The sequence below is a fragment of the Phyllobates terribilis genome, unplaced genomic scaffold (assembly GCF_046119375.1).
Source record: "Phyllobates terribilis strain yellow unplaced genomic scaffold, ASM4611937v1 Scaffold_21__1_contigs__length_20361869, whole genome shotgun sequence".
Classification (NCBI taxonomy): domain Eukaryota; kingdom Metazoa; phylum Chordata; class Amphibia; order Anura; family Dendrobatidae; genus Phyllobates; species Phyllobates terribilis.
The window spans coordinates 394,320-421,861 of record NW_027362781.1 but is presented as its reverse complement, the minus strand read 5'-3'; the positions used below and the strand labels follow the sequence as shown (position 1 = coordinate 421,861).

General features: G+C 45.1%; 1 protein-coding gene across 1 annotated transcript in view; it reads right to left on the bottom strand.

Moving 5' to 3' along the window:
• Positions 1 to 27,542, bottom strand: part of LOC141176265 (mitochondrial fission regulator 2-like) — an 84,039-nt gene that overhangs the window by 20,486 nt on the left and 36,011 nt on the right. The window contains exons 3-5 of the mRNA XM_073660226.1: positions 21,132 to 21,234; positions 6,188 to 6,312; positions 71 to 285 (exon numbers count right to left, since the gene is read on the bottom strand). Of these exons, the coding sequence (XP_073516327.1) occupies positions 71 to 285; positions 6,188 to 6,312; positions 21,132 to 21,234 (443 nt within the window). The remainder of the gene's footprint in view (positions 1 to 70; positions 286 to 6,187; positions 6,313 to 21,131; positions 21,235 to 27,542) is intronic.

Here is a 27,542-nt window from a genome sequence, read left to right as displayed (position 1 = left end):
ATACATAGCAAAAGCTTGACCTGTTTAACCCATTAAGTGATTAATAAGGATTACAAAAACAATGGCTTACGAGACTGTGCGGCTTGTGACTGTTGTAGGGCAACAATGGCAGCAATCTGTGCTCTCAGCTGCAGCAGCTCATCTTCCAAAGCTGCGATTTTCTGAAAGGCATGATCGTCTGCAGGAAGGAGACTCTTTTCACACACTCTCTTGGCCGACATCATAGTCAGAAATCCTGAGTCTGAATTATTCGGGTCCATGGACTTGTTGGATTGAAGATCGTGTCTGATGAAAAAGGTCACTGTCACTAAAGAACCATTAAAAAGTAGTAGTTACTAAAGGGAATCTGTCACCAGGTTTATGCTACCTCATCTGAGAGCAGCATGATGTGAGGGCCGAGACCCCGAATCCAGTGATGTTACTGGGCTCTTTGCTGTAGTTTTGATAAATAATTGTGTTATCTTCTTCAGCTCTGCTAGTCCTCTCAATGATCAGCTCCTGCTATGCAGTCCTTAATATTCATGAGCTCCGGCTAACCATGTCCCTCTCCGCTGTCAGCGTTGTCTATGCACAGTGTAGACAGAAAGCTGTAAATCAATGGTGCAGGCAGGGCTGTGGAGTCGGTAAGCCAAAATTCCGACTCCTCAATTTCCATGACTCCGACTCCCTCATACACGACTCATGTTTAAGTGATAAATTTACTGTAGCACAGATTCATCTCAGCTAAAAGTCTAGACCCTTAGATCAGGAATAGGACAGACATTTATAGGACATTTCATAACTTTCCCAAATTCTTATGAAACAATATTCCCCACAAACTGCATTGAACTACTGTACCCAATTTATTATATATTTTAGGTTAGGAGTCGCAGTCGGTACATTTTATACAGATTCCGACTCCACGAAAATGGACTCCACAGCTCTGGGTGCAGGTTGGGTTAGACTGAGCTCATACAATATGGGAGAAGACAATCAGAGCTCACCAGAAGTAAGAAGTATCTTGGTATATTTATTTGTCTTATTAGTCACACCAAATGAAGCGCACAATAACAGGAAATGGTCGGCACCAGCGTGCACCCGCGCTCTCCTGTAACAGGTCAGCTGCTATTTTTTAGCCAATAAAGATACCAAGACCCTTATGGGGAGTGTCACCTTTCTTCTCCCATATTGTATTACTGGGCCATTTACTATCGTCACTGAGCATCATCTATGTAATTACCTAACAGAGGCCATAACGATAATTGATCAATGTCATATATATTCAAGCCGTTACAGTAGCAGCCTAACCAGTGTCTACACACACATATATGTATATATACAGTACAGACCAAAAGTTTGGACAACCTTCGTATTTAAAGATTTTTCTGTATTTTCATGACTATGAAAATTGTACATACACACTGAAGGCATCAAAACTATGAATTAACACATGTAGAATTATATACTTATCAAAAAAGTGTGAAACAACAGAAAATATGTCTTATATTCTAGGTTCTTCAAAGTAGCCACCTTTTGCTTTGATGACTGCTTTGCATACTCTTGGCATTCTCTTGATGAGCTTCAAGAGGTAGTCACCGGAAATGGTCTTCCAACAATCTTGAAGGAGTTCCCAGAGATGCTTAACACTTGTTGGCCCTTTTGCCTTCACTCTGTGGTCCAGCTCACCCCAAACCATCTCGATTGGGTTCAGGTCTAGTGACTGTGGAGGCCAGGTCATCTGGCATAGCACCCCATCACTCTCCTTCTTGGTCAAATAGCCCTTACACAGCCTGGAGGTGTGTTTGGGGTCATTGCCCTGTTGAAAAATAAATGATGGTCCAACTAAATGCAAAACGGATGGAATAGCATGCCGCTGCAAGATGCTGTGGTAGCCATGCTGGTTCAGTATGCCTTAAATTTTGAACAAAACCCCAACAGTGTCAGCAGCAAAGCACCCCCACACCATCACACCTCCTCCTCCATGCTTCACGGTGGGAACCAGGCATGTAGAGTCCATCCGTTCACCTTTTCTGCGTCACACAAAGACACGGTGGTTGGAACCAAATATCTCAAATTTCGACTCATCAGACCAAAGCACAGATTTCCACTCGTCTAATGTCCATTCCTTGTGTTCTTTAGCCCAAACAAGTCTCTTCTGCTTGTTGCCTGTCCTTAGCAGTGGTTTCCTAGCAGCTATTTTACCATGAAGGCCTGCTGCACAAAGTCTCCTCTTAACAGTTGTTGTAGAAATGTGTCTGCTTCTAGAACTCTGTGTGGCATTGACCTGGTCTCTAATCTGAGCTGCTGTTAACCTGCGATTTCTGAGGCTGGTAACTCGGATAAACTTATCCTCAGAAGCAGAGGTGACTATTGGTCTTCCTTTCCTGGGGCGGTCCTCATGTGAGCCAGTTTTTTTGTAGCGCTTGATGGTTTTTACAACTGCACTTGGGGACACTTTCAAAGTTTGCCCAATTTTTCACACTGACTGACCTTCATTTCTTAAAGTAATGATGGCCACTCGTTTTTCTTTACTTAGCTGCTTTTTTCTTGCCATAATACAAATTCTAACAGTCTAGTCAGTAGGACTATCAGCTGTGTATCTACCTGATTTCTGCACAACACAACTGATGGTCCCAACCCCATTTATAAGGCAAGAAATCCCACTTAATAGACCTGACAGGGCACGCCTGTGAAGTGAAAACCATTTCCGGTGACTACCTCTTGAAGCTCATCAAGAGAATGCCAAGAGTGTGTAAAGCAGTCATCAAAGCAAAAGGTGGCTACTTTGAAGAACCTAGAGTTTAAGACATATTTTCAGTTGTTTCACACTTTTTTTTAAGTATATAATTCCACATGTGTTAATTCATAGTTTTGATGCCTTCAGTGTGAATGTACAATTTTCATAGTCATGAAAATACAGAAAAATCTTTAAATGAGAAGGTGTGTCCAAACTTTTGGTCTGTACTGTACATATATTATATAGACACATACACATACATATGTGTGTGTGTGTATATATATATATATATATATATATATATATATATACAGTACAGACCAAAAGTTTGGACACACCTTTTCATTTAAAGATTTTTCTGTATTTTCATGACCATGAAAATTGTACATTCTCACTGAAGGCATCAAAACTATGAATTAACACATGTTGAATTATATACTTAACAAAAAAGTGTGAAACAACTGAAAATATGTCTTAAATTCTAGGTTTTTCAAAGTAGCCACCTTTTGCTTTGATGACAGCTTTGCACACTCTTGGCATTCTCTTGATGAGCTTCAAGAGGTACTCACCAGAAATGGTTTTCACTTCACAGGTGTGCCCTGTCAGGTTTAATAAGTGGGATTTCTTGCCTTATAAATGGGGTTGGGACCATCAGTTGTGTTGTGCAGAAGTCTGGTGGATACACAGCTGATAGTCCTACTGAATAGACTGTTAGAATTTGTATTATGGCAAGAAAAAAGCAGCTAAGTAAAGAAAAACGAGTGGCCATCATTACTTTAAGAAATGAAGGTCAGTCAGTGCGAAAAATTGGGAAAACGTTGAAAGTGTCCCCAAGTGCAGTTGCAAAAACCACCAAGCGCTACAAAGAAACTGGCTCACATGAAGACCGCCCCAGGAAAGGAAGACCAAGAGTCACCTCTGCTTCTGAGGATAAGTTTATCCGAGTCACCAGCCTCAGAAATCGCAGTTTAACAGCAGCTCAGACTAGAGACCAGGTCAATGCCACACAGAGTTCTAGCAGCAGACACATCTCTTCAACAACTGTTAAGAGGAGACTTTGTGCAGCAGGCCTTTATGGTAAAATAGCTGCTAGGAAACCACTGCTAAGGACAGGCAACAAGCAGAAGAGACTTGTTTGGGCTAAAGAACACAAGGAATGGACATTAGACCAGTGGAAATCTGTGCTTTGGTCTGATGAGTCCAAATTTGAGATCTTTGGTTCCAACCACTGTGTTTTTGTGTGACGCAGAAAAGGTGAACGGATGGACTCTACATGCCTGGTTCCCACCGTGAAGCATGGAGGAGGAGGTGTGATGGTGTGGGGGTGCTTTGCTGGTGACACTGTTGGGGATTTATTCAAAATTGAAGGCATACTGAACCAGCATGGCTACCACAGCATCTTGCAGCGGCATGCTATTCCATCCGGTTTGCGGTTAGTTGGACCATCATTTTTTCTTTCAACAGGACAAAGGGCTATTTGACCAAGAAGGAGAGTGATTGGGTGCTACGCCAGATGACCAGGCCTCCATAGTCACCAGACCTGAACCCAATCGAGATGGTTTGGGGTGAGCTGGACCGCAGAGTGAAGGCAAAAGGGCCAACAAGTGCTAAGCATCGCTGGGAACTCCTTCAAGATTGTTGGAAGACCATTTCCGGTGACTACCTCTTGAAGCTCATCAAGAGAATGCCAAGAGTGTGCAAAGCAGTCATCAAAGCAAAAGGTGGCTACTTTGAAGAACCTAGAATATTAGACATATTTTCAGTTGTTTCACACTTTTTTGTTAAGTATATAATTCCACTTGTGTTAATTCATAGTTTTGATGCCTTCGGTGTGAATGTACAATTTTCATAGTCATGAAAATACAGAAAAATCTTTAAATGAGAAGGTGTGTCCAAACTTTTGGTCTGTACTATATATATATATATATGTGTGTGTGTGTGTGTATATATATATATATATACATATATATATATGTAGCGCCCCGAGGGTTCGGCCGCTACAGGGGTATTGCACCTCTGCCAGAGGTGTGATATTCCACTCCCGGGTAAGGATGGAGTGTGGACCAGGGCTCAGTTAGCTGCATACAGCACACACACCCCATTTCCGAGGGACAGCTCAACGGTGCTCCCACTAGACAGAAGTGCAGGCACGACCGACTATGTCCCTGTCTGGAGTGGGGAGGGGGGTGGAACACCCAGTGCTGTAGGGGCAGATAGGGGTTGGTTCCTGAGCGTAGGAAGGAGCCCATTGGTTGTTGGTCACCTGGGCTCATGGCTAGAGGGAGGTATAAAAGGTGGGCACCATCTTAGATCTGGGTGCAGTCTGTGAGGAGAGCTGACAGGGAGCAGCAGCTCAGGCTGAGTGCTGCTCCAGAGGCAGGCCTAGAGAAGAGGCCGGAGCCTGAGAGGAGAAGGAGAAGTGAGCCTGGAGAAGAGGCCAAGGGAAGGAGGAGAAGACAGAACAGGAGAGAAGGAGAAGAGAGAGAAACAGAAGGGCTCAGGAACAAGAAGGTGGAAGGGACACTAAGAACCCACGAGAATACAGGGTGAAGGGTCAGGCAGATTAAGGGTACCGGATCCCAAGTTGGTGGAGGAGAAACTACCCTCAGCCAAAGACCGGTCGTCGTGATCATTTATTGGTGCGACACCTCATCAAACCTGCTAGGAAGGCACCATATAGGACAGCGGAGGACGGGGCCCACGTTTAACCGCACAAGTCCGCGGCAGCTGGACAAAAGTGGGTCACTGGTGAGGCAGGCCAGAGAAAGGACAAAAGGGGGTCCTGAGCCATACTTCTGAACTGCCTGGGAGTTGACCGAGCCCCACACCTGGTGGACGCAGCACGGCTCGGGCGGTCACTACTGGTGCCGAAGTGACCCGGAGCACATGAACTGCGAGTAAAGACCCTGGACTGTAACTTGTTGTCTGTGTGTTCCTTCGCGCCTCCAGCACTATCAGCACTGGGACTCTCACTACCATCACTCCCACCATCCACTACACTGCCCTGGGGCCTCACTCTTCCCGTGGGGAGTCACATCATCCCAGCTGCATACATCATCAGCCCCAGCGGTCTGCCCTGCAGCGGCGGTTCCTAATAACCGCAATCCACGGGTGGCGTAGTCAGACATTATCTAAAGCACGTAGCAGACTAACATTGGTCTGACCACCTTGAGCCGCGGGACCGGGCCACCACTACTACTCCCAGCGTCTCCCTACTGCCCGGTTCCGCGTGCCCCACGGCCCAGGGGGCGAGTCATATATATATACACACATACACATATATGTGTGTATATAAATATATACACATATATGTGTATGTATGTATGTATATATATAAACGTATATATGTGTGTGTGATTGAGCTCATTGTTTAGATAACCAGTAGAACGCTGGAATCAGGGTCTCCGTTGCTTTGAAGAGGATAAATCTAATGACAGATTAATTTTGAAAGTAATAAGATCAGATAATTACCGGAATCTGGTGTACATCAGGTCATTGTCATCTAACAGACATGGGGCATCTACCAAAGAAGCAATGTCAGGTCTCTTGACAGCTTCATACTCTTTAGTTTCTAATACTTCAGGTCCTATGAATTTCTGCAAGAGAGAAATAAAGGATATTATGTCAAAAAGCAAAGTTTTTGTATTAATGTTTTTGTATTAATCCCCATAGAGGAAATCTGTCACCAGGTTTTTGTTATGTAATCTGAGAGCATCATGGTGTAGGGACGTAGACCCTGATTACAGCAATGTGTCACTTACTGGGCTGATTATTGTTGTTTCAATAAAATTAGTGCATTATTAGCAAGATATTATCACTTTAGGACTAACTGTGCCATGTAGTCTTTCTTTTCTATGTAACCTCGCTCCCACCACTGATTAACAGCTTTCTGGTTATGCACGCAGAAAGTTGCCAATCAGTGGTTTGCGCAGGGTTATTGAGAGCTCAGCATTCAGAGAACTGTTAGATCAGCAACAGATAAAACAGTGATTGTATGAAAACTGCAGCAAGCAGCTCAGTAAGTGACACATCGCTAGAATAAGTCTTTGCCCCTACATCGTGCTGCATATCAAAAACGTGTCAAGAGGAATAACCCGTATAATGTACTAGCAGCACATTATCAGCCTCCTAATAATAAGGTTCTAAAAGAGGCACTGCCGTCAAAGTTTTTATCCTCTTAATATATTGCAGTCATCATACTATATAGCACTGTGTACTTACAATTGCTCATTTTGGCCTTATACAGCTAATTCTTCTCTTTTCTCGGCTCTATGTAGAAACAGGAAGTCTCTTTTTCCTGGATTTGTCATCCCCCTCTTCAACTTCTGACCCAGCTGCTTTCTCCTCCTCCTGCCAGGGACTTTTGCAGTGACTCATGACTAGAGCAGAGAAGGATTTAGCTAGTCAGTTTTTAATCACAATGTCATAGACCTAATGGAAAAGAGAAGAATTAGCTAGGTAAAGGGGCAAAATGAGCAATTGTAAGTACACATGACAGTTCTATTCTGCAGTCAAAATGGGGGGGGGTAATAATGGATCAGCTGTCAGGTGTAACATACCTGGCGGCGTCCTTGCATAGTGGTCCATCTCCCACTGTGCAGGAGCGCGCACTTGATCTCCTGTCCAGAATGTCTCTCTGGCTTCCCTCCATGCTGTCTTGTTTGTGTCTGTGTCTGTTTCTGCTGCTTAAGGGCGGCGCCCGATCACTTCCTGCTCTTTGTACCTGCTGTGGGTCACGCCCCTTGTGCGTCCTCAGCCTATTGCTGTCTGACACTTGGTATATAGCTCAGCAGCTCCCTTCTATCCCGGCCTGAGCATAAGTGTTTCTTTCAGTGTGTGCTTGCACTCTGAAGGTGCCAGGTCCCGTCTTTGTTTCCCTGTCCGCCTTTCCTGGAGGCTTATTTCCAGGCCTGTCTGAACTAAGTCCTGTATGTTTCCTGCTTTGCGGTGTCAGCTCCCGTGTCTGAACTGTGTCCTGTATGTCTCCTGCTTTACGGTATTAGTTCCCGTGTCTGAACTAAGTCCTGTATGTCTCTTGCCTTGCGGTGTCAGCTCCCGTGTCTGAACTGTGTCCTGTATGTCTCCTGCTTTACGGTATTAGTTCCCGTGTCTGAACTAAGTCCTGTATGTCTCCTGCCTTGCGGTGTCAGCTCCCGTGTCTGAACTGTGTCCTGTATGTCTCCTGCTTTTCGGTATTAGTTCCCGTGTCTGAACTAAGTCCTGTATGTTTCCTGCTTTGCGGTGTCAGCTCCCGTGTCTGAACTAGTCCTGTATGTCTCCTGCTTTACGGTATTAGTTCCCGTGTCTGAACTGAGTCCTTTCTGTGTATCTTGTCTGTCCTGTCTGAGCACGCTCCTAGCCTGTTTCATCCCGCCTCTCTGGGGGCAGTATTCCCAGACCCGCTCCTGTATCCCGCTGCAGTGTCGGTCTCCTCCGTACACTCAGTTCCTGTCTGTTCTGTGTGAACAGAGCCCTGTCCTCCCTGCTCAGTCTTCTGCACTCTATCTGTGCTTACCTTTACCCGCCTGCCTGCCCGCCTGCCTGCATACCCGCCTGCCTGCATATCCGCCTGCCTGCATCCCAGTCTGTGTGCCAGTCTACCAGTCTGTTCCTGTATTCCCCTGTGTGGGTCAACAGCCGTGTCCGGGGTCTGTCCTGGAGTAGCACCTGGTCCCTCTGCTCGGTTCCTCCTTGGTGCTCTGGCGTCGTATGCCGTCGTGCGACCCTGGTCGGATCGGGCAGATACTTAGTTACGCCCCTCCAGGCATACACTCTCCGGCACGGTCCAGTGGAATCACTACCAATCACATGCACACGCCGCTCTAGCCCGGGCGTGTGCATAACAGCATGCACAGGCCATGGTTCCCGTTGAGCCCCACGGCCTTCGCTCTCTGAGAAGTTTTTCCAGCGAATATATGCATTAAAATAAATAAATTTTTTTTCCCTTAGCTGAGTTCCAGGCGAATTACGCACCGTCCAGATGGATCTATCAGCTCTCGTTCCTGCGGATCCGCCACGTTACTATGGGGATCCAAGACAGTGTCGTGCATTTGTGGAGCAATGCATGCTACACTTTAAGGCCTACCCTCTTTATTTTCCTTCCGATTGGGCTAAAGTGGCCTTTATGATGTCTTACCTGGCGGGTGATGCCTTGGAATGGATCAACCCCCTATATGAAACACAGGATCCGATCCTCCGGGACCTAATGGCCTTCCTGGTGGCCTTTCTAATGGTCTTCGATGATCCTAACCCGGAGGCTCCTGCTGAAGCTTCACTTCCCAGTATCCCGGAGCAGCCCCAATGGGTAATGTGTGTGGGTAGCGCAATAGTTCTCCAGCCCAATGAGACTACTGCCCACCCAGAATCCTTACAGGGTGACTACGCTTTCCGGAATACTTCTCCCAACCTCAAGAGGCAGTCCAGACGTGCTAGACTTAGAGGCAAGCAGTCACGCCTGGGTCTGTCCTCCCTGAGACCTCCTGAACCCTTCGGGGTGCTACCTGGTAACGAAAGGACAGAGACTCTCCTATACTCTGTACCTGATACCTCGCTCGCTTCGTCCAGTGAGTCCAACCTAGTGTACTCCGAAGCAGAGGTTACTCCCGAGTCTCTACACCCCTCCGACCAGGCGGAGGACCTCCAGTTGTGTTCTGAACCCTTCGGGGTGCCACCTGGTGGTGAATGGACAGAGACTTTCCTATATCCTGGACCTGATACCTCGCTCGCTTCGTCCAGTGAGTCCAACCTAGTGTACTCTGAAGCAGAGGTTACTCCCGAGTCTCTACACCCCTCCGACCAGGCGGAGGACCTCCAGTTGTGTTCAGAACCCTTCGGGGTGCCACCTGGTGGTGAATGGACAGAGACTTTCCTATACTCGGTACCCGATACCTCGCCTGCTTCCTCCAGTGAGTCCGACCTAGTGTTCTCCGAAGCAGAAGTTACTCCCGAGTCTCTACACCCCTCCGACCAGGCGGAGGACCTCCAGTTGTGTTTAGAACCCTTCGGGGTGCCACCTGGTGGTGAATGGACAGAGACTTTCCTATTTCCTGTACCTGATACCTCGCCTGCTTCCTCCAGTGAGTCCGACCTAGTGTTCTCCGAAGCAGAAGTTACTCCCGAGTCTCTACACCCCTCCGACCAGGCGGAGGACCTCCAGTTGTGTTTAGAACCCTTCGGGGTGCCACCTGGTGGTGAATGGACAGAGACTTTCCTATTTCCTGTACCTGATACCTCGCCTGCTTCCTCCAGTGAGTCCGACCTAGTGTACTCTGAAGCAGATGTTTTCTCTGAGCCTCAGTACTCTTCTGACCCGGCGGAGGACCTCCAGTTGTTTCCTGAATCCTCCGGGATACCACCAGATAACAAAGAGACAGTGAGTTTTCCTCATTATGTACCTGATAACCCGTCTATTTCTTCCTGTGAGCTTGACAAGATGTACCTCGAAGCAGAGATTACCCTCAAGTCTCTGTCTCCCTCCAACCCAGTGAACGATTGGTCCTCGAATTCCCTGCGGAAGATTCTGGCAGGCCTGAAGAAGAGGGGGCGTAAGGGGGGAGGTACTGTAACATACCTGGCGGCGTCCTTGCATAGTGGTCCATCTCCCACTGTGCAGGAGCGCGCACTTGATCTCCTGTCCAGAATGTCTCTCTGGCTTCCCTCCATGCTGTCTTGTTTGTGTCTGTGTCTGTTTCTGCTGCTTAAGGGCGGCGCCCGATCACTTCCTGCTCTTTGTACCTGCTGTGGGTCACGCCCCTTGTGCGTCCTCAGCCTATTGCTGTCTGACACTTGGTATATAGCTCAGCAGCTCCCTTCTATCCCGGCCTGAGCATAAGTGTTTCTTTCAGTGTGTGCTTGCACTCTGAAGGTGCCAGGTCCCGTCTTTGTTTCCCTGTCCGCCTTTCCTGGAGGCTTATTTCCAGGCCTGTCTGAACTAAGTCCTGTATGTTTCCTGCTTTGCGGTGTCAGCTCCCGTGTCTGAACTGTGTCCTGTATGTCTCCTGCTTTACGGTATTAGTTCCCGTGTCTGAACTAAGTCCTGTATGTCTCTTGCCTTGCGGTGTCAGCTCCCGTGTCTGAACTGTGTCCTGTATGTCTCCTGCTTTACGGTATTAGTTCCCGTGTCTGAACTAAGTCCTGTATGTCTCCTGCCTTGCGGTGTCAGCTCCCGTGTCTGAACTGTGTCCTGTATGTCTCCTGCTTTTCGGTATTAGTTCCCGTGTCTGAACTAAGTCCTGTATGTTTCCTGCTTTGCGGTGTCAGCTCCCGTGTCTGAACTAGTCCTGTATGTCTCCTGCTTTACGGTATTAGTTCCCGTGTCTGAACTGAGTCCTTTCTGTGTATCTTGTCTGTCCTGTCTGAGCACGCTCCTAGCCTGTTTCATCCCGCCTCTCTGGGGGCAGTATTCCCAGACCCGCTCCTGTATCCCGCTGCAGTGTCGGTCTCCTCCGTACACTCAGTTCCTGTCTGTTCTGTGTGAACAGAGCCCTGTCCTCCCTGCTCAGTCTTCTGCACTCTATCTGTGCTTACCTTTACCCGCCTGCCTGCCCGCCTGCCTGCATACCCGCCTGCCTGCATATCCGCCTGCCTGCATCCCAGTCTGTGTGCCAGTCTACCAGTCTGTTCCTGTATTCCCCTGTGTGGGTCAACAGCCGTGTCCGGGGTCTGTCCTGGAGTAGCACCTGGTCCCTCTGCTCGGTTCCTCCTTGGTGCTCTGGCGTCGTATGCCGTCGTGCGACCCTGGTCGGATCGGGCAGATACTTAGTTACGCCCCTCCAGGCATACACTCTCCGGCACGGTCCAGTGGAATCACTACCAATCACATGCACACGCCGCTCTAGCCCGGGCGTGTGCATAACATCAGGTTACCTTTAAAGGGGGTTTTCTCATAAAGATATATGGATAAAATTGCAAAGTGCTTTTAAAAACAAGCAACCTTGCAATCAATTTGCTTCTTTTTTTAAAAAAACTTTCTGCTCTCAAGAATGGAAGGATTTTTAATTCTATAGTTTACGCACATTGCCTAGTGTACCAGCCACCTCTGTACATACCCCTCAACCTTCCCAGACCCAGGGGACTGTCTCAAATTTAGGGAGCTGTCCCGCTATTCTGGGAGGTCGGGAATATGTCCCGACTTCAACTGTATTTGTGTCCTAATGTCACAGATACAGGTGGCTTTAAAAATGGCACAGGGAAGCATCAGCTCCTTCCTCCACCCATCAGTCTATAGACACACGTGGTCAAAATTGTTGGTACCCCTCGTTTAATGAAAGAAAAACCCACAATGGTCACAGAAATAACTTGAATCTGATAAAAGTAATAATAAATTAAAAATCTATGAAAATGAACAAATGAAAGTCAGTCATTGCTTTTCAACCCTGCTTCCACAGAATAAAAAAATTAAACTCATGACATAGGCCTGGACAGAAATGATGGTGCTCTTAACTTAATATTTTGCTGAACAACCTTTTGAGGCAATCACTGCAATCAAACCATTCCTGTAACTGTCAATGAGACTTCTGCGCCTCTCGACAGGTATTTTGGCCCACTCCTCATGAGCAAACTCCTCCAGTTGTCTCGTGTTTGAAGGTTGCCTTTTCCAGACGGCATGTTTCAGCTCTTTCCAAAGATGCTCAATAGGATTTAGGTCAGAGCTCATAGAAGGCCACTTCAGAATAGTCCAATGTTTTCCTCTTAGCCATTCTTGGGTGTTTTTAGTTGTGTGTTTTGGGTAATTATCCTGTTGCAAGACCCATGACCTGCGACTGAGACCAAGCTTTCTGACAGTGGGCAGCACATTTCTCTCTAGAGTCCCTTGATAGTCTTGAGATTTCATTGTACCCTGCACAGATCCAAGACACCCTGTGCCAGATGCAGCAAAGTAGCCCCAGAACAAAACAGAGCCTTCTTCATGTTTCACAGTAGGGACAGTGTTCTTTTCTTGATATGCTTCATTTTTCTGTCTGTGAATATAGAGCTGATGTGCCTTGCCAAAAACTTTCATTTTTGTCTCATCTGTCCATAGGACATTCTCCCAGAAGCTTTGTGGCTTGTCAACATGTAGTTTGGCAAATTCCAGTCTGGCTTTTTAACGATTTTGTTTCAACAATGGTGTTCTCCTTGGTCGTCTCCCATGAAGTCCACTTTGGATCAAACAACGACGGATGGTGCGATCTGACACTGATGTTCCTTGATCTTGAAGTTTACCTTTAATCTCTTTAGAAGTTATCCTGGGCTCTTTTGTTACCATTCGTATTATCCGTCTCTTTGATTTGTCATCAATTTTCCTCCTGCGGCCACTTCCAGGGAGGTTGGCTACAGTCCCATGGATCTTAAATTTCTGAATAATATGTGCAACTATAGTCACAGGAACATCAAGTTGCTTGGAGATGGTCTTATAACCTTTACCTTTAACATGCTTGTCAATAATTTTCTTTCTAATCTCCTGAGACAACTCTTTCCTTTTCTTCCTCTGGTCCATGTTGAGTGTGGTACACACCATGTCACCAAACAGCACAATCTGTAGCCCTATATACAGGCCCACTGACTGATTACAAGATTGTAAACACCCGTGATGCTAATTAGTGGACACAACTTGATTTAACATGTTCCTTTTGTCACATTATTTTCAGGGGTACCATCATTTCTGTTCAGGCCTATTTCATGAGTTTAATTTTTTTTCTAAATTATGTGGAAGCAGGGTTGAAAATGAAGATCTGACTTTCATTTGTTCATTTTCATATATTTTTAATTTATTATTACTTTTGTCAGATTCAAGTTATTTCTGTGACCAATGTGGGTTTTTCTTTCAATAAACGAGGAGTACCAACAATTTTGACCACTTGTGTAATCATAGAAAGCCCTGCCTGGACCTTCTGGTCACAAGACATTCTCGTGTCCCGTGACTAGGCAGCGGAGAAGAGGAGCAGGACACAGGCAAGGTGTGGCTGTTGTAGGAGAAGAGGAGCAGGACACATGCAAAGTGTGGCTGTTGTAGGAGAAAATGAGCAGGACACAGGCAATGTGTAGATGTTGTAGGACAAGAGGAGCAGGACACAGGCAATGTGTGCCTGTTTAGGACAAGAGGAGCAGGACACAGGCAATGTGTGCCTGTTGTAGGACAAGAAGAGCAGGACACAGGCAATGTGTGGCTGTTGTAGGAGAAGAGGAGCAGGAAACAGACAAGTTGTGAGTGTTGTAGAGGAAGAGGAGCAGGACACAGGCAATGTGTGGCTGTTGTAGAAGAAAATGAGCAGGACACAGGCAATGTGTGGCTGTTGTAGGAGAAGAGCAGGACACAGGCAATGTGTGAGTGTTGTAGGAGAAGAGGAGCAGAACACAGGCAACGTGTAAGTGTTGTAGGAGAAGAGGAGCAGGACACAGACAAGGTGTGGCTGTTGTAAAGGAAGAGGAGCAGGACACAGGCAATGTGTGGCTATTGTAGAAGAAGAGGAGCAGGATACAGTCAATGTGTGGCTGTTGTAGGAGAAGAGGAGCAGGACACAGACAAGGTGTGGCTGTTGTAGGAGAAGAGGAGCAGGACACAGGCAATGTATGGAAGTTGTAGGACAAGAGGAGCAGGACACAGGCAATGTGTGGAAGTTGTAGGACAAGAGGAACGTGACACAGGCAAAGTGTGCCTGTTGTAGGTCAAGAGGAGCAGGACACAGGCAATGTGTGCCTGTTGTAGGAGAAGAGGAGAAATACACAGGAAATGTGTGGATGTTGTAGGAGAGTTGAGTATTTGCGTGTTGATTTGACAGATTTGTGTGTGCTGATGTAGCATCAGACTGCATGTGTGGCAATGTACTATGGGGGCCTCTAACTGTGTGAAAAGCTGGGGGGCATCATACTGTGAGTGAAGGACATTTTTGGGGCAAGGAAAGTCTTACCAAGCTGTGTGGATACACTAAGGGCTTTACTAAGAGCAATATTTTGGTGTGGGCACATATAAATAACTGGGCAAGGTTAGGGTACTGGCTTGGTGGAAAGCAGAAATTAGCTTGGCACACTATGTGCACCATAGGGCGTGTCCCTCTTTCTTATTCAAAAGTTGGAAGGTATGTCTGTAGTCTATCAGAGGTGTCCGGTTTCATAGGTAAGGTTAGTGGGCTTGCAAGCATTGCTCTGAAGCCAGTCAGATTGCTGGATCTGCTTGCAGCATGGGAATTCACACAGGTTGTGTGAGTAACTCAGCCATGCTGCAGGATCAAATGTCAGGAGCTCAATTGCCCTTTGGCATGCAGGACATTGGGAGTGATAGGAATTGTGCGGGAATTATCTCCGAGACAAACCCGTAAATTAATTCTTGAAAAGTAACTCAACTTTGAATTCATTCTTTGTATGTATACTTTTGTAGGCACTTTCCATTTTTGCCGGCCCCGACCCACACCGATCTGTAGACATGGAAAGTGCCTACAAAAAGTTCCTCACTAGGAACGAAACGTTGCCACTGCAATGACTATGTGTCAATAAATCACCATTTTTCACTGAAGAGTGGAGTGCTGCCTGTGTCTTCATGAAATATACTGCTCAAAAAAATAAAGGGAACACTTAAACAACAGAATATAACTCCAAGTAAATCAAACTTGTATGAAATCAAACTGTCCATTTAGGAAGCAACACTGATTGACAATCAATTTCACATGCTGTTGTGTAAATGGAATAGACAATAGATGGAAATTATTGGCAATTATCAAGACACCCTCAATAAAGGAGTGGTTCTGCAGGTGGGGACCACAGACCACATCTCAGTACCAATGCTTTATGGCTGATGTTTTGGTCACTTTCGAATGTTGGTTGTGCTTTCACACTCGTGGTAGCATGAGATGGACTCTACAACCCACAGAAGTGGCTCAGGTAGTGCAGCTCATCCAGGACGGCACATCAATGCGAGCTGCGGCAAAAAGGTTTGCCGTGTCTGTCAGCGTAGTGTCCAGAGGCTGGAGGCGCTACCAGGAGACAGACCAGTACACTAGGAGACATGGAGGGGGCCGTAGGAGGGCAACAACCCAGCAGCAGGACTGCTACCTCCGCCTTTGTGCAAGGAGGAACAGGAGGAGCACTGCCAGAGCCCTGCAAAATGACCTCCAGAAGGCCACAAATGTGCATGTGTCTGCACAAACAGTTAGAAACCGACTCCATGAGGGTGGTATGAGGGCCCAACGTCCACAGATGGGGGTTGTGCTCACAGCCCAACACCGTGCAGGACGCTTGGCATTTGCCACAGAACACCAGGATTGGCAAAGTCGCCACTACCGCCCTGTGCTCTTCACAGATGAAAGCAGGTTCACACTGAGCACATGTGACAGACATGGAGACTCCATGGAGAGCGATATGCTGCCTGCAACATCCTTCAGCATGGCCGGTTTGGCAGTGGGTCAGTAATGGTGTGGGGTGGCATTTCTTTGGAGGGCCACACAGCCCTCCATGTGCTCGCCAGAGGTAGCTTCACTGCCATTAGGTACCAAGATGAGATCCTCAGACTCATTGTGAGACCATATGCTGGTGCGGTTGGCCCTGGGTTCCTCCTAATGCAGGACAATACCAGACCTCATGTGGCTGGAGTGTGTCAGCAGTTCCAGCAAGATGAAGGCATTGAAGCTATGGACTGGCCCACCCGTTCCCCAGACCTGAATCTGATTGAGCACATCTGGGACATCATGTCTCGCTCCATCCACCAACGTCACGTTGCACCACAGACTGTCCAGGAGTTGGCAGATGCTTTAGTCCAGGTCTGGGAGGAGATCCCACAGGAGACCATCCGCAACCTCATCAAGAGCATGCCCAGGCGTTGCAGGGAGGTCATACACTCACGTGGAGGCCACACACAATACTGAGCCTCATTTTGACTTGTTTTAATGACATTACATCAAAGTTGGATCAGCCTGTAGTGTGTTTTTCCACTTTCATTTTGAGGGTGACTCCAAATGCAGGCCTCCATTGGTTAATAAATTTGATTTCCATTGATGATTTTTGTGTGATTTTGTTGTCAGCACATTCAGCTTTGTAGAGAACAAAGTTTTCAATGAGAATATGTCATTCATTCAGATCTAGGATGTGTTATTTGAGTGTTCCCTTTATTTTTTTGAGCAGTGTACATACAGGGTGGGCCATTTATATGGATACACCTAAATTAAATGGGAATGGTTGGTGATATCAACTTCCTGTTTGTGGCACATTAGTATATGAGAGGGGGAAAACTTTTCCAGATGGGTGATGACCATGGTGGCCATTTTGAAATCAGCCATTTTGGATCCAACTTTATTTTTTTCAATGGGAAGAGGGTCATGTGACACATCAGACTTATTGAGAATTTCATAAGAAAAACAATGGTGTGCTTGGTTTTATTTATTATTTCATGATTTTTTTACAAGTTTATGACCACTTATGAAATGTGTTCAAAGTGCTGCCCATTGTGTTGGATTATCAATGCAACCCTCTTCTTCCACTCTTGACACATTGATAGCAGCACCGCTGAAGAAATGCTAGCACGGGCTTCCAGTATCCGTTGTTTCAGATGTTGCACATCTCGTATCTTGATGGTATGGTGTTGTATATGGGGTACAAAGATAGTGGGGCCATTCTTCATCAATGGAAACCTGAATGCCACTGGATATTTGAAATTGCTACAAGATGATGTGTTGCCCTCTTTATGCACTGAAGGTGGCAAGTTCCCTGAGTTTTTCCAACAAGATGGTGCACCACCACATTATGGGTGTCAGGTCCGAGCATTTTTACATGAACAGTTCCCTGGAAAGTGGATTGGTCATCGTGGGCCAGTTGAATGGCCACCAAGGTCTCCTGATCTGACCCCCTTAGACTTTTATCTTTGGGGTCATCTGAAGGCAACTGTCTATGCTGGGAAGATACGAGATGTGCAGCATCTGAAACAACGGATACTGGAAGCCTGTGCTAGCATTTCTTCTGCGGTGCTGCTATCAATGTGTCAAGAGTGGAAGAAGAGGGTTGCATTGACAATCCAACACAATGGGCAGCACTTTGAACACATTTTATAAGTGGTCATAAACTTGTAAAAAACTTGTAAAAAACTCATGAAAGAATAAAGTTACGTTAAAACCAAGCACATCATTGTTTTTCTTATGAACTTATCAATAAGTTTGATGTGTCACATGACCCTCTTCCCATTGAAAAAAATAAAGTTGGATCCAAAATGGCCGACTTCGAAATGGCCGCCATGGTCACCACCAATCTGGAAAAGTTTTCCCCCTCCCATATACTAATGTGTCACAAACAGGAAGTTGATATCACCAACCATTCACATTTAATTTAGGTGTATCCATATAAATGGCTAAATGGCCCACCCTGCATTATATTATATAATTTTTTTTTTCTAAATTATATATATACAGTACAGACCAAAAGTTTGGACACACCTTCTCCTTTAAAGATTTTTCTATATTTTCATAACTATGAAAATTGTACATTGTACATTCACACTGAAGGCATCGAAACTATGAATTAACACATGTGGAATTATATACTTAACAAAAAAGTGTGAAACAACTGAAAATATGTCTTATAATCGGTTCTTCAAAGTAGCCACCTTTTGCTTTGATGACTGCTTTACACACTTTTGGCATTCTCTTGATGAACTTCAAGAGGTAGTCTTCCAACAATCTTGAAGGAGTTCCCAGAGATGCTTAGCACTTGTTGGCCCTTTTGCCTTCACTCTGCCGTCCAGCTCACCCCAAACCATCTCGATTGGGTTCAGGTCTGGTAACTGTGGAGGCCAGTGAGGTGAGTTTGGGGTCATTGTCCTGTTGAAAACTAAATGATGGTCCAACTAAATGCATATCGGATGGAATAGCATGCCGCTGCAAGATGCTGTGGTAGCCATGCTGGTTCAGTATGCCTTCAATTTTGAATAAATCCCCAATAGTGTCACCAGCAAAGCACCCCGGCACCATCACACCTCCTCCTCCATGCTTCATGGTGGGAACCAGGCATGTAGAGTCCATCCGTTCACCTTTTCTGTGTCGCACAAATACACGGTGGTTGGAACCAAAGATCTCAAATTTGGACTCATCAGACCAAAGCACAGATTTCCACTAGTCTAATGTCCATTCTTTTTGTTCTTTTGCCCAAACAAGTCTCTTCTGCTTGTTGCCTGTCCTTAGCAGTGGTTTCCTAGCAGCTATTTTACCATGAAGTCCGGCTGCACAAAGTCTCCTCTTAACAGTTGTTGTAGAGATGTGTCTGCTGCTAGAACCCTGTGTGGCATTGACCTGGTCTCTAATCTGAGCTGCTGTTAACCTGCGATTTCTGAGGCTGGTGACTTGGATAAACTTATCCTCAGAAGCAGAGGTGACTCTTGGTCTTCCTTTGCTGGGGCGGTCCTCATGTGAGCCAGTTTCTTTGTGGCGCTTGATGGTTTTTGCAACTGCACTTGGGGACACTTTCAAAGTTTTCCCAATTTTTCGCACTGACTAACCTTCATTTCTTAAAGTAATGATGGCCACTCGTTTTTATTTACTTAGCTGCTTTTTTCTTGCCATAATACAAATTCTAACCGTTTATTCAGTAGGACTATCAGCTGTGTATCCATCAGACTTCTGCACAACACAACTGATGGTCCCAACCCCATTTATAAGGCAAGAAATCCCACTTATTATACCTGACAGGGCACACCTGTGAAGTGAAAACCATTTCCGGTGAGTACCTCTTGAAGCTCAACAAGAGAATGCCAAGAGTGTGCAAAGCAGTCATCAAAGCAAAAGGTGGCTACGTTGAAGAACCTAGAATATAAGACATATTTTCAGTTGTTTCACACTTTTTTGTTAAGTATATAATTCCACATGTGTTAATTCATAGTTTTGATGCCTTCAGTGTGAATGTACAATTTTCATAGTCATGAAAATACAGAGAAATCTTTAAGTGAAAAGGTGTGTCCAAACTTTTGGTCTGCACTGTGTATATATATATATATATAATCTAACTACACTTTATCACTGTACCATTTAAAGGGAATCTGTCAGTAGGATCAACCCTCCTAAGCCGTCTATATGGGCATGTACGTCATAGGAAGCTAACTAAATTGATACCTTGATATCTGCGATCTGATGGCTTATTCCAAAGAAATCTACATTTTTCTTAATATGTAAATGAGCTGTGAAAAAAAGTGGAAAATCCAGCAGCCACAAAATTCATTAAAACATCACATTTATTTGTAGATTAAAACATGAAAAAGTAAAATTTAAAACATGTTAGCACAACGGTCTACACGAGCTCTTAATCATGGCCCCAACATAGATCTCCTGGAGAATCTGACTCCAGAGTTCAATTTGAATGAAAGGTTCTGTTACCAGTGTGAGACATGTAATGACTGACAGTCTGCTCTCCTGATCTACATCTCTCACACTGGTAATGTGTCCTTTCATTTAAAATAAGCTCAATAAACTCTGGAGGCAGATTCTCAGGGAGATCCACGTCCGACCCACAGCTCATTTACATATTAAGAAAATGTGAATTTCTCTGGAATATGACATCAGATCGCAGACATGAAGGTATCATTGTATTCAACTTTCTATGACCTACACGCCACATAGACGGCTTAGGTTGGTTGATCCTTCCGACAGACTCCCTTTAAGGCTCCACAAACAGTGGTGATGCCACAAGTATAGGCATGAAATCATAAGGGATGGCAAACCTTTAGATTCATTTCTGGAACCTCTTGGACATTCGTGATGACAGATACTGAGAACAAGAGTGGTATATGCAAAAAAAGAGTGGTGTGTCCTCTTTACAGTGGATCTGTCAACGGATGCCACAATTCAAATCATATACATTGTTAGATAGATGGCTTAAACCTAGCGAAACAGGTCAGAATGGCTGTATGATACTGATATAATAGGATGTTCATTTTTATGAGTCCACCTACAGAGTTAGAGAGCTCAGAAGCTGTAGTGTTTTTAATCTCCACCCAACCTGACTTGCAGCTGCAGCTTGTACTGAGAAGTGTGAGATCTCAGCAGCAGGAGGAATAGATCCGCTTTAAGCCTCTACTGTGAATAATGATGCTACCTAATAATTCACAAGTGTTGACATCACTGCTTGATTTCACATTGGAGGCCACAGTCAGTGATTTGGCCAGATAAGTTCCATTTAAAAGGATTTTCCAAAAAAGTTATCCAAGATGGCCGCCTTTACATATTTCAAAATGCAACCCATCCTGGGCACGCATTGTTACAGTTTACACCCCTATGACTGAAAGCGGGAGGCTTCCGGGGGATAAAGTTAATTTCCTCCCGGCAGACAGGCTCCTAGTGCAGTGGCAACACATGGTCAGAATGCTATTTCCCTGCAGATTAAACCCATATCGGCAGGTTAATAGCGGTTTTTCACACAACCGGTTCATTTTAATACACTGTGGATTCACATGACTTAGAAGTGCACCAACCTGGAAATGAGGTCGAGGGCACGATTCCAATGGCAGTAATGTTCCAATAATTTGAACCACACTACGGGTCCAGCCATATGTCTTACGCTCCAAAATTTGGATACCCTACAGAGGAATAAGCCAGAAAAACATACAGTTAGGGAGAAGTCGGCACAGTCAAGTGACCACGCTGGCACAGTTCTGACCTTCTCAGTGGGCATGACATTTCGATCAGGACTGTGGGAATGAAGTTATGTTACAGGAGCCCCGGGAGAGCTAATGCCGACACCAAGAGGTGAGTATAGAGGTTATTAACCTCTTTATGACGTGGTACGTAATAGTACACACCACGTCATAACCCCCGGATCATCAACCTCATCCATACAGCTGACATGTGCCCGCAACAGCAGCGGGTGGAATCGCGATCCACCCGCGGCTGTTAACTAGCTAAATGCTGCTGTCAATCTCTGACAGCGCCATTTAACCACGCCGGAAGCGCGTCTTTTACATGATCATGGATCACCGATTGGTTCGCATGACCCCAGTGATGGTCATGGCCAGATTGCTATGAGCCCATAGCAAGTGAGCATTTGTGCTACACAGAGGCGATCTGCTCATTGCCTGTATGTAGCAGAGCCGATCAGGCAAGTGCTGTTTCTAGTTTCCCATGAAGACTATTGAAGCAAGCAAAAAGTAAAAAAAAAAAAAGTTTTAATAATGTTAAAAAAATATAAAAAAGTTTAAATCATCCCCCTTTCGCCCCATTTAAAATAAAACAATTAAAAAATAACAAAAAAACACATACACATATTTGGTATTGCCGCGTTCAGAATCTCCCGATCAATATGAAAAAAAATTAATCCGATCGGTAAACGGCGTAACAAGAAAAAAATTCTAAATGCCAGAATTACGTTTTTTTTTGGTCGCCGCAACATTGCAATAAAATGCAATAACAGGCGATCAAAACATTGGATCTACCCCAAAATGGCATCAGCTCGGCGCGCAAAAAATAAGCCCTCACCCGATCAAAGATCCCAAAAAATGGAGACACTAGGGGTCTTGGAAAATGGTGCCTTTTTTTTTTTTTTTTTTTTTTTTAGCAAACTTTGAAATTTTTTTCATCACTTAAATAAAGAAGAACCTATACATGTTTGGTGTCTACGAACTCGTAATGACCTGGAGAATAATAATGGCAGGTCAGTTTTAGCATTCAGTAAACGTGGTAAAAAAAAAAAAAAAAACCTGTGGAATTGCACTGTTTTTGCAATTTCACAGCACTTGGATTTTTTTTTCCCGTTTTCCAGTACATGATATGATAAAACCAATGATGTCGTTCAAAAGTAAAACTTGTCCCACAAAAAATAAGCCCTCACACGGCCATATTGAGAGAGAAATAATAAAGTTATGGCTCTGGGAACAAGGGGAGCAAACAACGAAAACGCAAAAACGGAAAATGCTCCAGTCATGAAGGGGTTAATATATTTGGGGGAAACATAGTGATGGAGAAGGGGTTGTCAGAGTAGTGATTCTTCAGTCACCTTCCTGCTCTGCTGAGATTTCACACTGTCTTTGCCATGGAAGGCCCAGGCGCAGATTAAGTTACCGGCTGACCTACAATAACATGGCTCTATCATTGCCATGGGCAGCGCATGTAGTCATCTCTAAAAGATGTCATTGAGCTGAAAACTCAATCTGCGCATTCGCTGCCCATGGTAATGATGGTGCGAGATTTCGAAAATAGCAGGAAGGTCACTGAAAAAGCAGGGTCCTATTATTCACAGACCAGAGGGGCCGGGAATCACAGACAGGGAGGAGAAGACAGAGTGTACAGTCCAGCCCCTGTGAACGAGATCTGATTAGAAGAAAACTTCAAATGGGGATTAAAGCACCACTCCAGCAGGTTTTTATTATTGCAGTGCTTATCTAAGGTCCCTGACCCTAGTATAATACTTACCCGCCGTCGTCCTCACCTTTCATCGACGATGCTCTAGTCCCGCGGCGCCACCTTGTGACCGCAACTTCTGACTGATCGGAAGTCAAAAGGTAATAGTCATAAGATCTTGCATTGAAAATTGACCTCCGGATTGTCCAGCAAACACTGGAGCGATCCGGCAGGTCACAAACTGCAGAAGACGACTGGAGCGGCGCTGATAGAAGGTGAAGACGGCGGCTGGTAACAAAAAGATTGGGGGCAGGGACCTTAGATTAGAAGCACCACTCCAGCGCTGTAATAAAAAAAAAACACTGACGTGGTGATTTAAAGAAGAACAACAAAGCGGCTTTCTTCACCAAAGGTATCAATTTAATCAATATTACAGCACCATCTAAAGTATGTCTTTACTTTAAATTCCAATTTTGTGCTGACAGCTTCTCTTTTTGGCCCACTCTGTCATCCATGACAACTAGGGTCCCAGTTGGTTCACCTACCAATATGTTTTCATTCAATCATACAGAAATAAATATATACCAGAGCCATATATTATATATCAAAATACATATCAAATTGTATTCATTACAACAATGCAAAAACATTTTGACTTATTAAAACATGTTGAACATGGGAAACCACAAGATGGCGCCACAATCCCAGCAGTAGTATGAAACAACAGCCTTTTCCATGAAAATGATCTAGATTATCGCTCAATTCCACATATGTCTAACTTATCCATCTCCTGCTGGTATCATAGTTTTCTATGGTTTATAGGGATCTTATCTTGTGGTTTCCCATTTTTAACATGTTTTATATATTTTTTGTATTGTTGTAATTAATAATATTTGATTATGTTTTCTGATATATATGGTCTTGGTGTACATTTATTTCTGTATAATCGTGCTTCCATTTGTACTGAACCTGTTACTCCATCCATGCAGACAATATAGGCTGGTACATTCATTTCTGTTTTTGTGTATTTGTGCTGTGACTGTGGACACATTTGCTAACAATGTGTTTTCATGTCTACTGTGCTGGATATGTACATATGTGTGTTTTTTAAACTATATATAATAAAAGCTATATTTTATTCCTTTTATGATTGAACAGCATCATAGTGGGTTGAAAGTACATGTCCACAGAGTTGAACAAAATGAAACGTCAAGTTGAATGAGAAGAAAATTGGCACCAGAAATTGTGGCACCCTATATCTCCACAACAGAGCGCGGAAGAAGAAAAATTATAAAATGTAACTTTTTCATCTAAATTTCTGCCATTACATGCAGGAATCTAGAGTTTATCATGCTTAAAGCGAACCTGTCAGCAGAATTTTGCTAAGTACCGTATATACTCGAGTATAAGCCGACCCAAGTATAAGCCGTGGCACCTAATTTTACAAAAAAAAACCTGGGAAAACATAGACTCGAGTATAAGCCTTGGGTGGGAAATGTAGCAGCTACTGGTAAATTTCCCCATCCTGGTATGCATGGCCCCCTCATCCCCAGTCCTGGTATGCATGGCCCCCTCAACCCCAATCCTGGTATGCATGGCCCCCTCACCCCCAATCCTGATATGCATGGCCTTCTCATCCCCCAATCCTGGTATGCATGGTCTCCTCATCCCCCAATCCTGGTATGCATGGCCTCCTCATCCCCCAATCCTGGTATGCATGGCCCTTTCATCCCCCAATCCTGGTATGCATGGCCCCTTCATCCCCCAATCCTGGTATGCATGGCCTCCTCATCCCCCATCCTGGTATGCATGGCCTCCTCATCCCACAATCCTGGTATGCATGGCCTCCTCATCCCCCAATCCTGGTATGCATGGCCTCCTCATCCCCCAATCCTGGTATGCATGGCCTCCTCATCCCCCAATCTTGGGATGTATGGCCCCCTCATACCCCAGTCCTAGTATGCATGGCCCCCTCATCCCCCAATCCTAGTATGCATGGCCCCCTCATTCCCCAATCCTAGTATGCATGGCCCCCTCATTCCCCAATCCTAGTATGCATGGCCCCCTCATCCCCCAATCCTGGTATGTATGGCCTCCTCACCCCCCAATCCTAGTATGCATGGCCCTCTCATCCCCCAATCCTAGTGTGCATGGCCCCCTCATCCCCCAATCCTAGTATGCATGGTCCCCTCATCCCCCAATCCTAGCATGCATGGCCCCCTCATCCCCCAATCCTAGTATGTATGGTTTCCTCATCCGCCAATCCTAATATGCATGGCCCCATCACCGTACACATAAAAAAATAAACACTTATACTCACCTTCCTTCCTCACCTCTACTCCAGCACTGCGTCCTGTTCTGCAGCAGCTCATGTCAGCATCTGAGCAGCGCATGGTGTCACAGCCATGCGCCCTTAGACGCTGATGTGAGCTGCTGCTGCCGGCATGTTCACTCCTCTCCACACCGGGACTATGTGCGTTGTACTGCGGTGGTATTCACACTGTGCCGTAATGAGGCACTGACCCAGTAAAGTTTAACTTAAATGTCTTTATTCTTAACAAACTCACAAAGTAAAGGTAAACGGTATCCTCCTGATCACAGCTGGGTCGTAACACAGTCTTTCTCCAAACCCGTTACCGTGGGCGATGGCACCGACGTGTCACGCTGAGGAGTGCCAGGAGTTTTGCTTCTCTTGGCTCTGTGCTCAGCTTCACACAGGCCTGTATTGCAAAGCCAGCTGCACTGCAACTTGTAGACAAAACACTGACACATCCAAACCTTTGCTGCAGGTTTTTAAATAAGAACTGTGGACATGAGCCACATGCAAGACCCGGGCTGGAGGGAGTGGACCGCCCCACTGTCATCCTGTAGTCTACTCCAAGAATAAAAGCCCATCCCATGCTGGGTTTTCTTAAATCTAACTTAGCCAAAAGCTTGACCAAGTTCAAACTTTACTTTTTTCCTGCACTGCAACCACAGCTATGTCTGTGATTGCCATGCACTCCAGCGGGTTCAAAATGCTTCTATGCACATCCTAGGAGACACATATCGTCCCTCGCATATGATCCCTCTCACTGCCTCGCAGTGTGGAGAAGAAGAGTGAATATTCATTCTCTTTAGTACCGTGCCCACTACTAAAGAGAATGAAAATGCTGAAAAATTCGTATTATACTCGAGTATATACGGTAAACTACAGGCGTTATCATGTTGGTGCCGTTACACTAATTAATATGATACCTGAGGTGAAGAAATCCGTCTTGTGGTTCTTGTGTAATTAGTGTTTGCAGTTTTTAGTTAATGATATGCCCGTGCTCTGGGGCAGGACTGTAGGCAGGGTCTTATCCTGGTGCTCTAGGCCAGATCAGCAAGATAAAACCCTGTCTACAGGCCGCCCCTATCTGTCTCTCTTTCTGGCTGTCTCTATGATACAGAACATACTTGTCCTTTGGGGCGGCCTGTGGGCAGATCTGTTCTTGCTAATCTGGCCCAGAGTATCAGGATAAGACCCGGCCTACAGTCCCGCCCCAGAGCACAAGAATCTCATTAACTCAAAACTGCAAACAATGATTACACAAGAACCACAAGACGGATTTCTTCACCTCAGGTATCATTTTAATCAGTGCAGCAGCCCCAACATGACACTGCCTGAAGTTTACTTAGCAAAATCCTGCGGACAGGTTTGTTTTCAATTTGTGAAAGGTCCTATTTAAAAGGAATGTGACACAATTTTTATTTTTGTATTAATGATTATATAATTCATAATAATAATTTACTTTTAAAAACAAAATAAAATGTCGTATTTTAAAGGGAACCTGTCACGTCCTAGTTGCTATGTACACTGCCCCCATTGCTTTGTTAGTGATGCAATGTGCATCACTAACAAGCTTTTTGCTTTAAAATCGATGGTAGCATAATGATGAACTTTATATACACTTTGTCTTAGCAGCTCGTATTCAGTCATAGGGGTGTGATCCTGCTATTCAGTCATGGGCAGCACCTCATTCACTCACTGCTGGCGCTGCCCATGTATTTGAATACTGCTCCCGGCAAGGTTGTGTCTAGATTGGAGGTGATTTTTTTGTGAGAGGGAGAAAGCTCGGCCACTTTGTGAATTTTTTTTTTTTAAATAAAGTGAGTTTTTTTTATTATCGCTTTCTGTAATATAAAAAATTACACACAGCTCTGATTGTTCAGTTTTGTTAGAATTCAAATTTTCCTGTATGTCCACAAGTCTCAGCCAGCGACGGAGCAGCCGACAGAATCATCAGAATGCACAGCACAAAAGTGGCATAAATTATAACAGTTCTCCAGTGACCTTAGACATTCCTGTAATAATTTGTCACTTCCATGTTGTACATTATGGTGACTGTCGGGGGCGCTCTTTTACGCCTCTCCCCGTGGAGCTCCCTCCACTCTTCACAATGTCGGTGCTGCGGACAGGACTGTGGACAAATGGGAGAAGTCACATTCTGGCAAAACTGAACAATCAGCGATAAGGGGAATTTTTATATTACATAAAGCAACAATAAAAATATAAGTTTCATTAATCA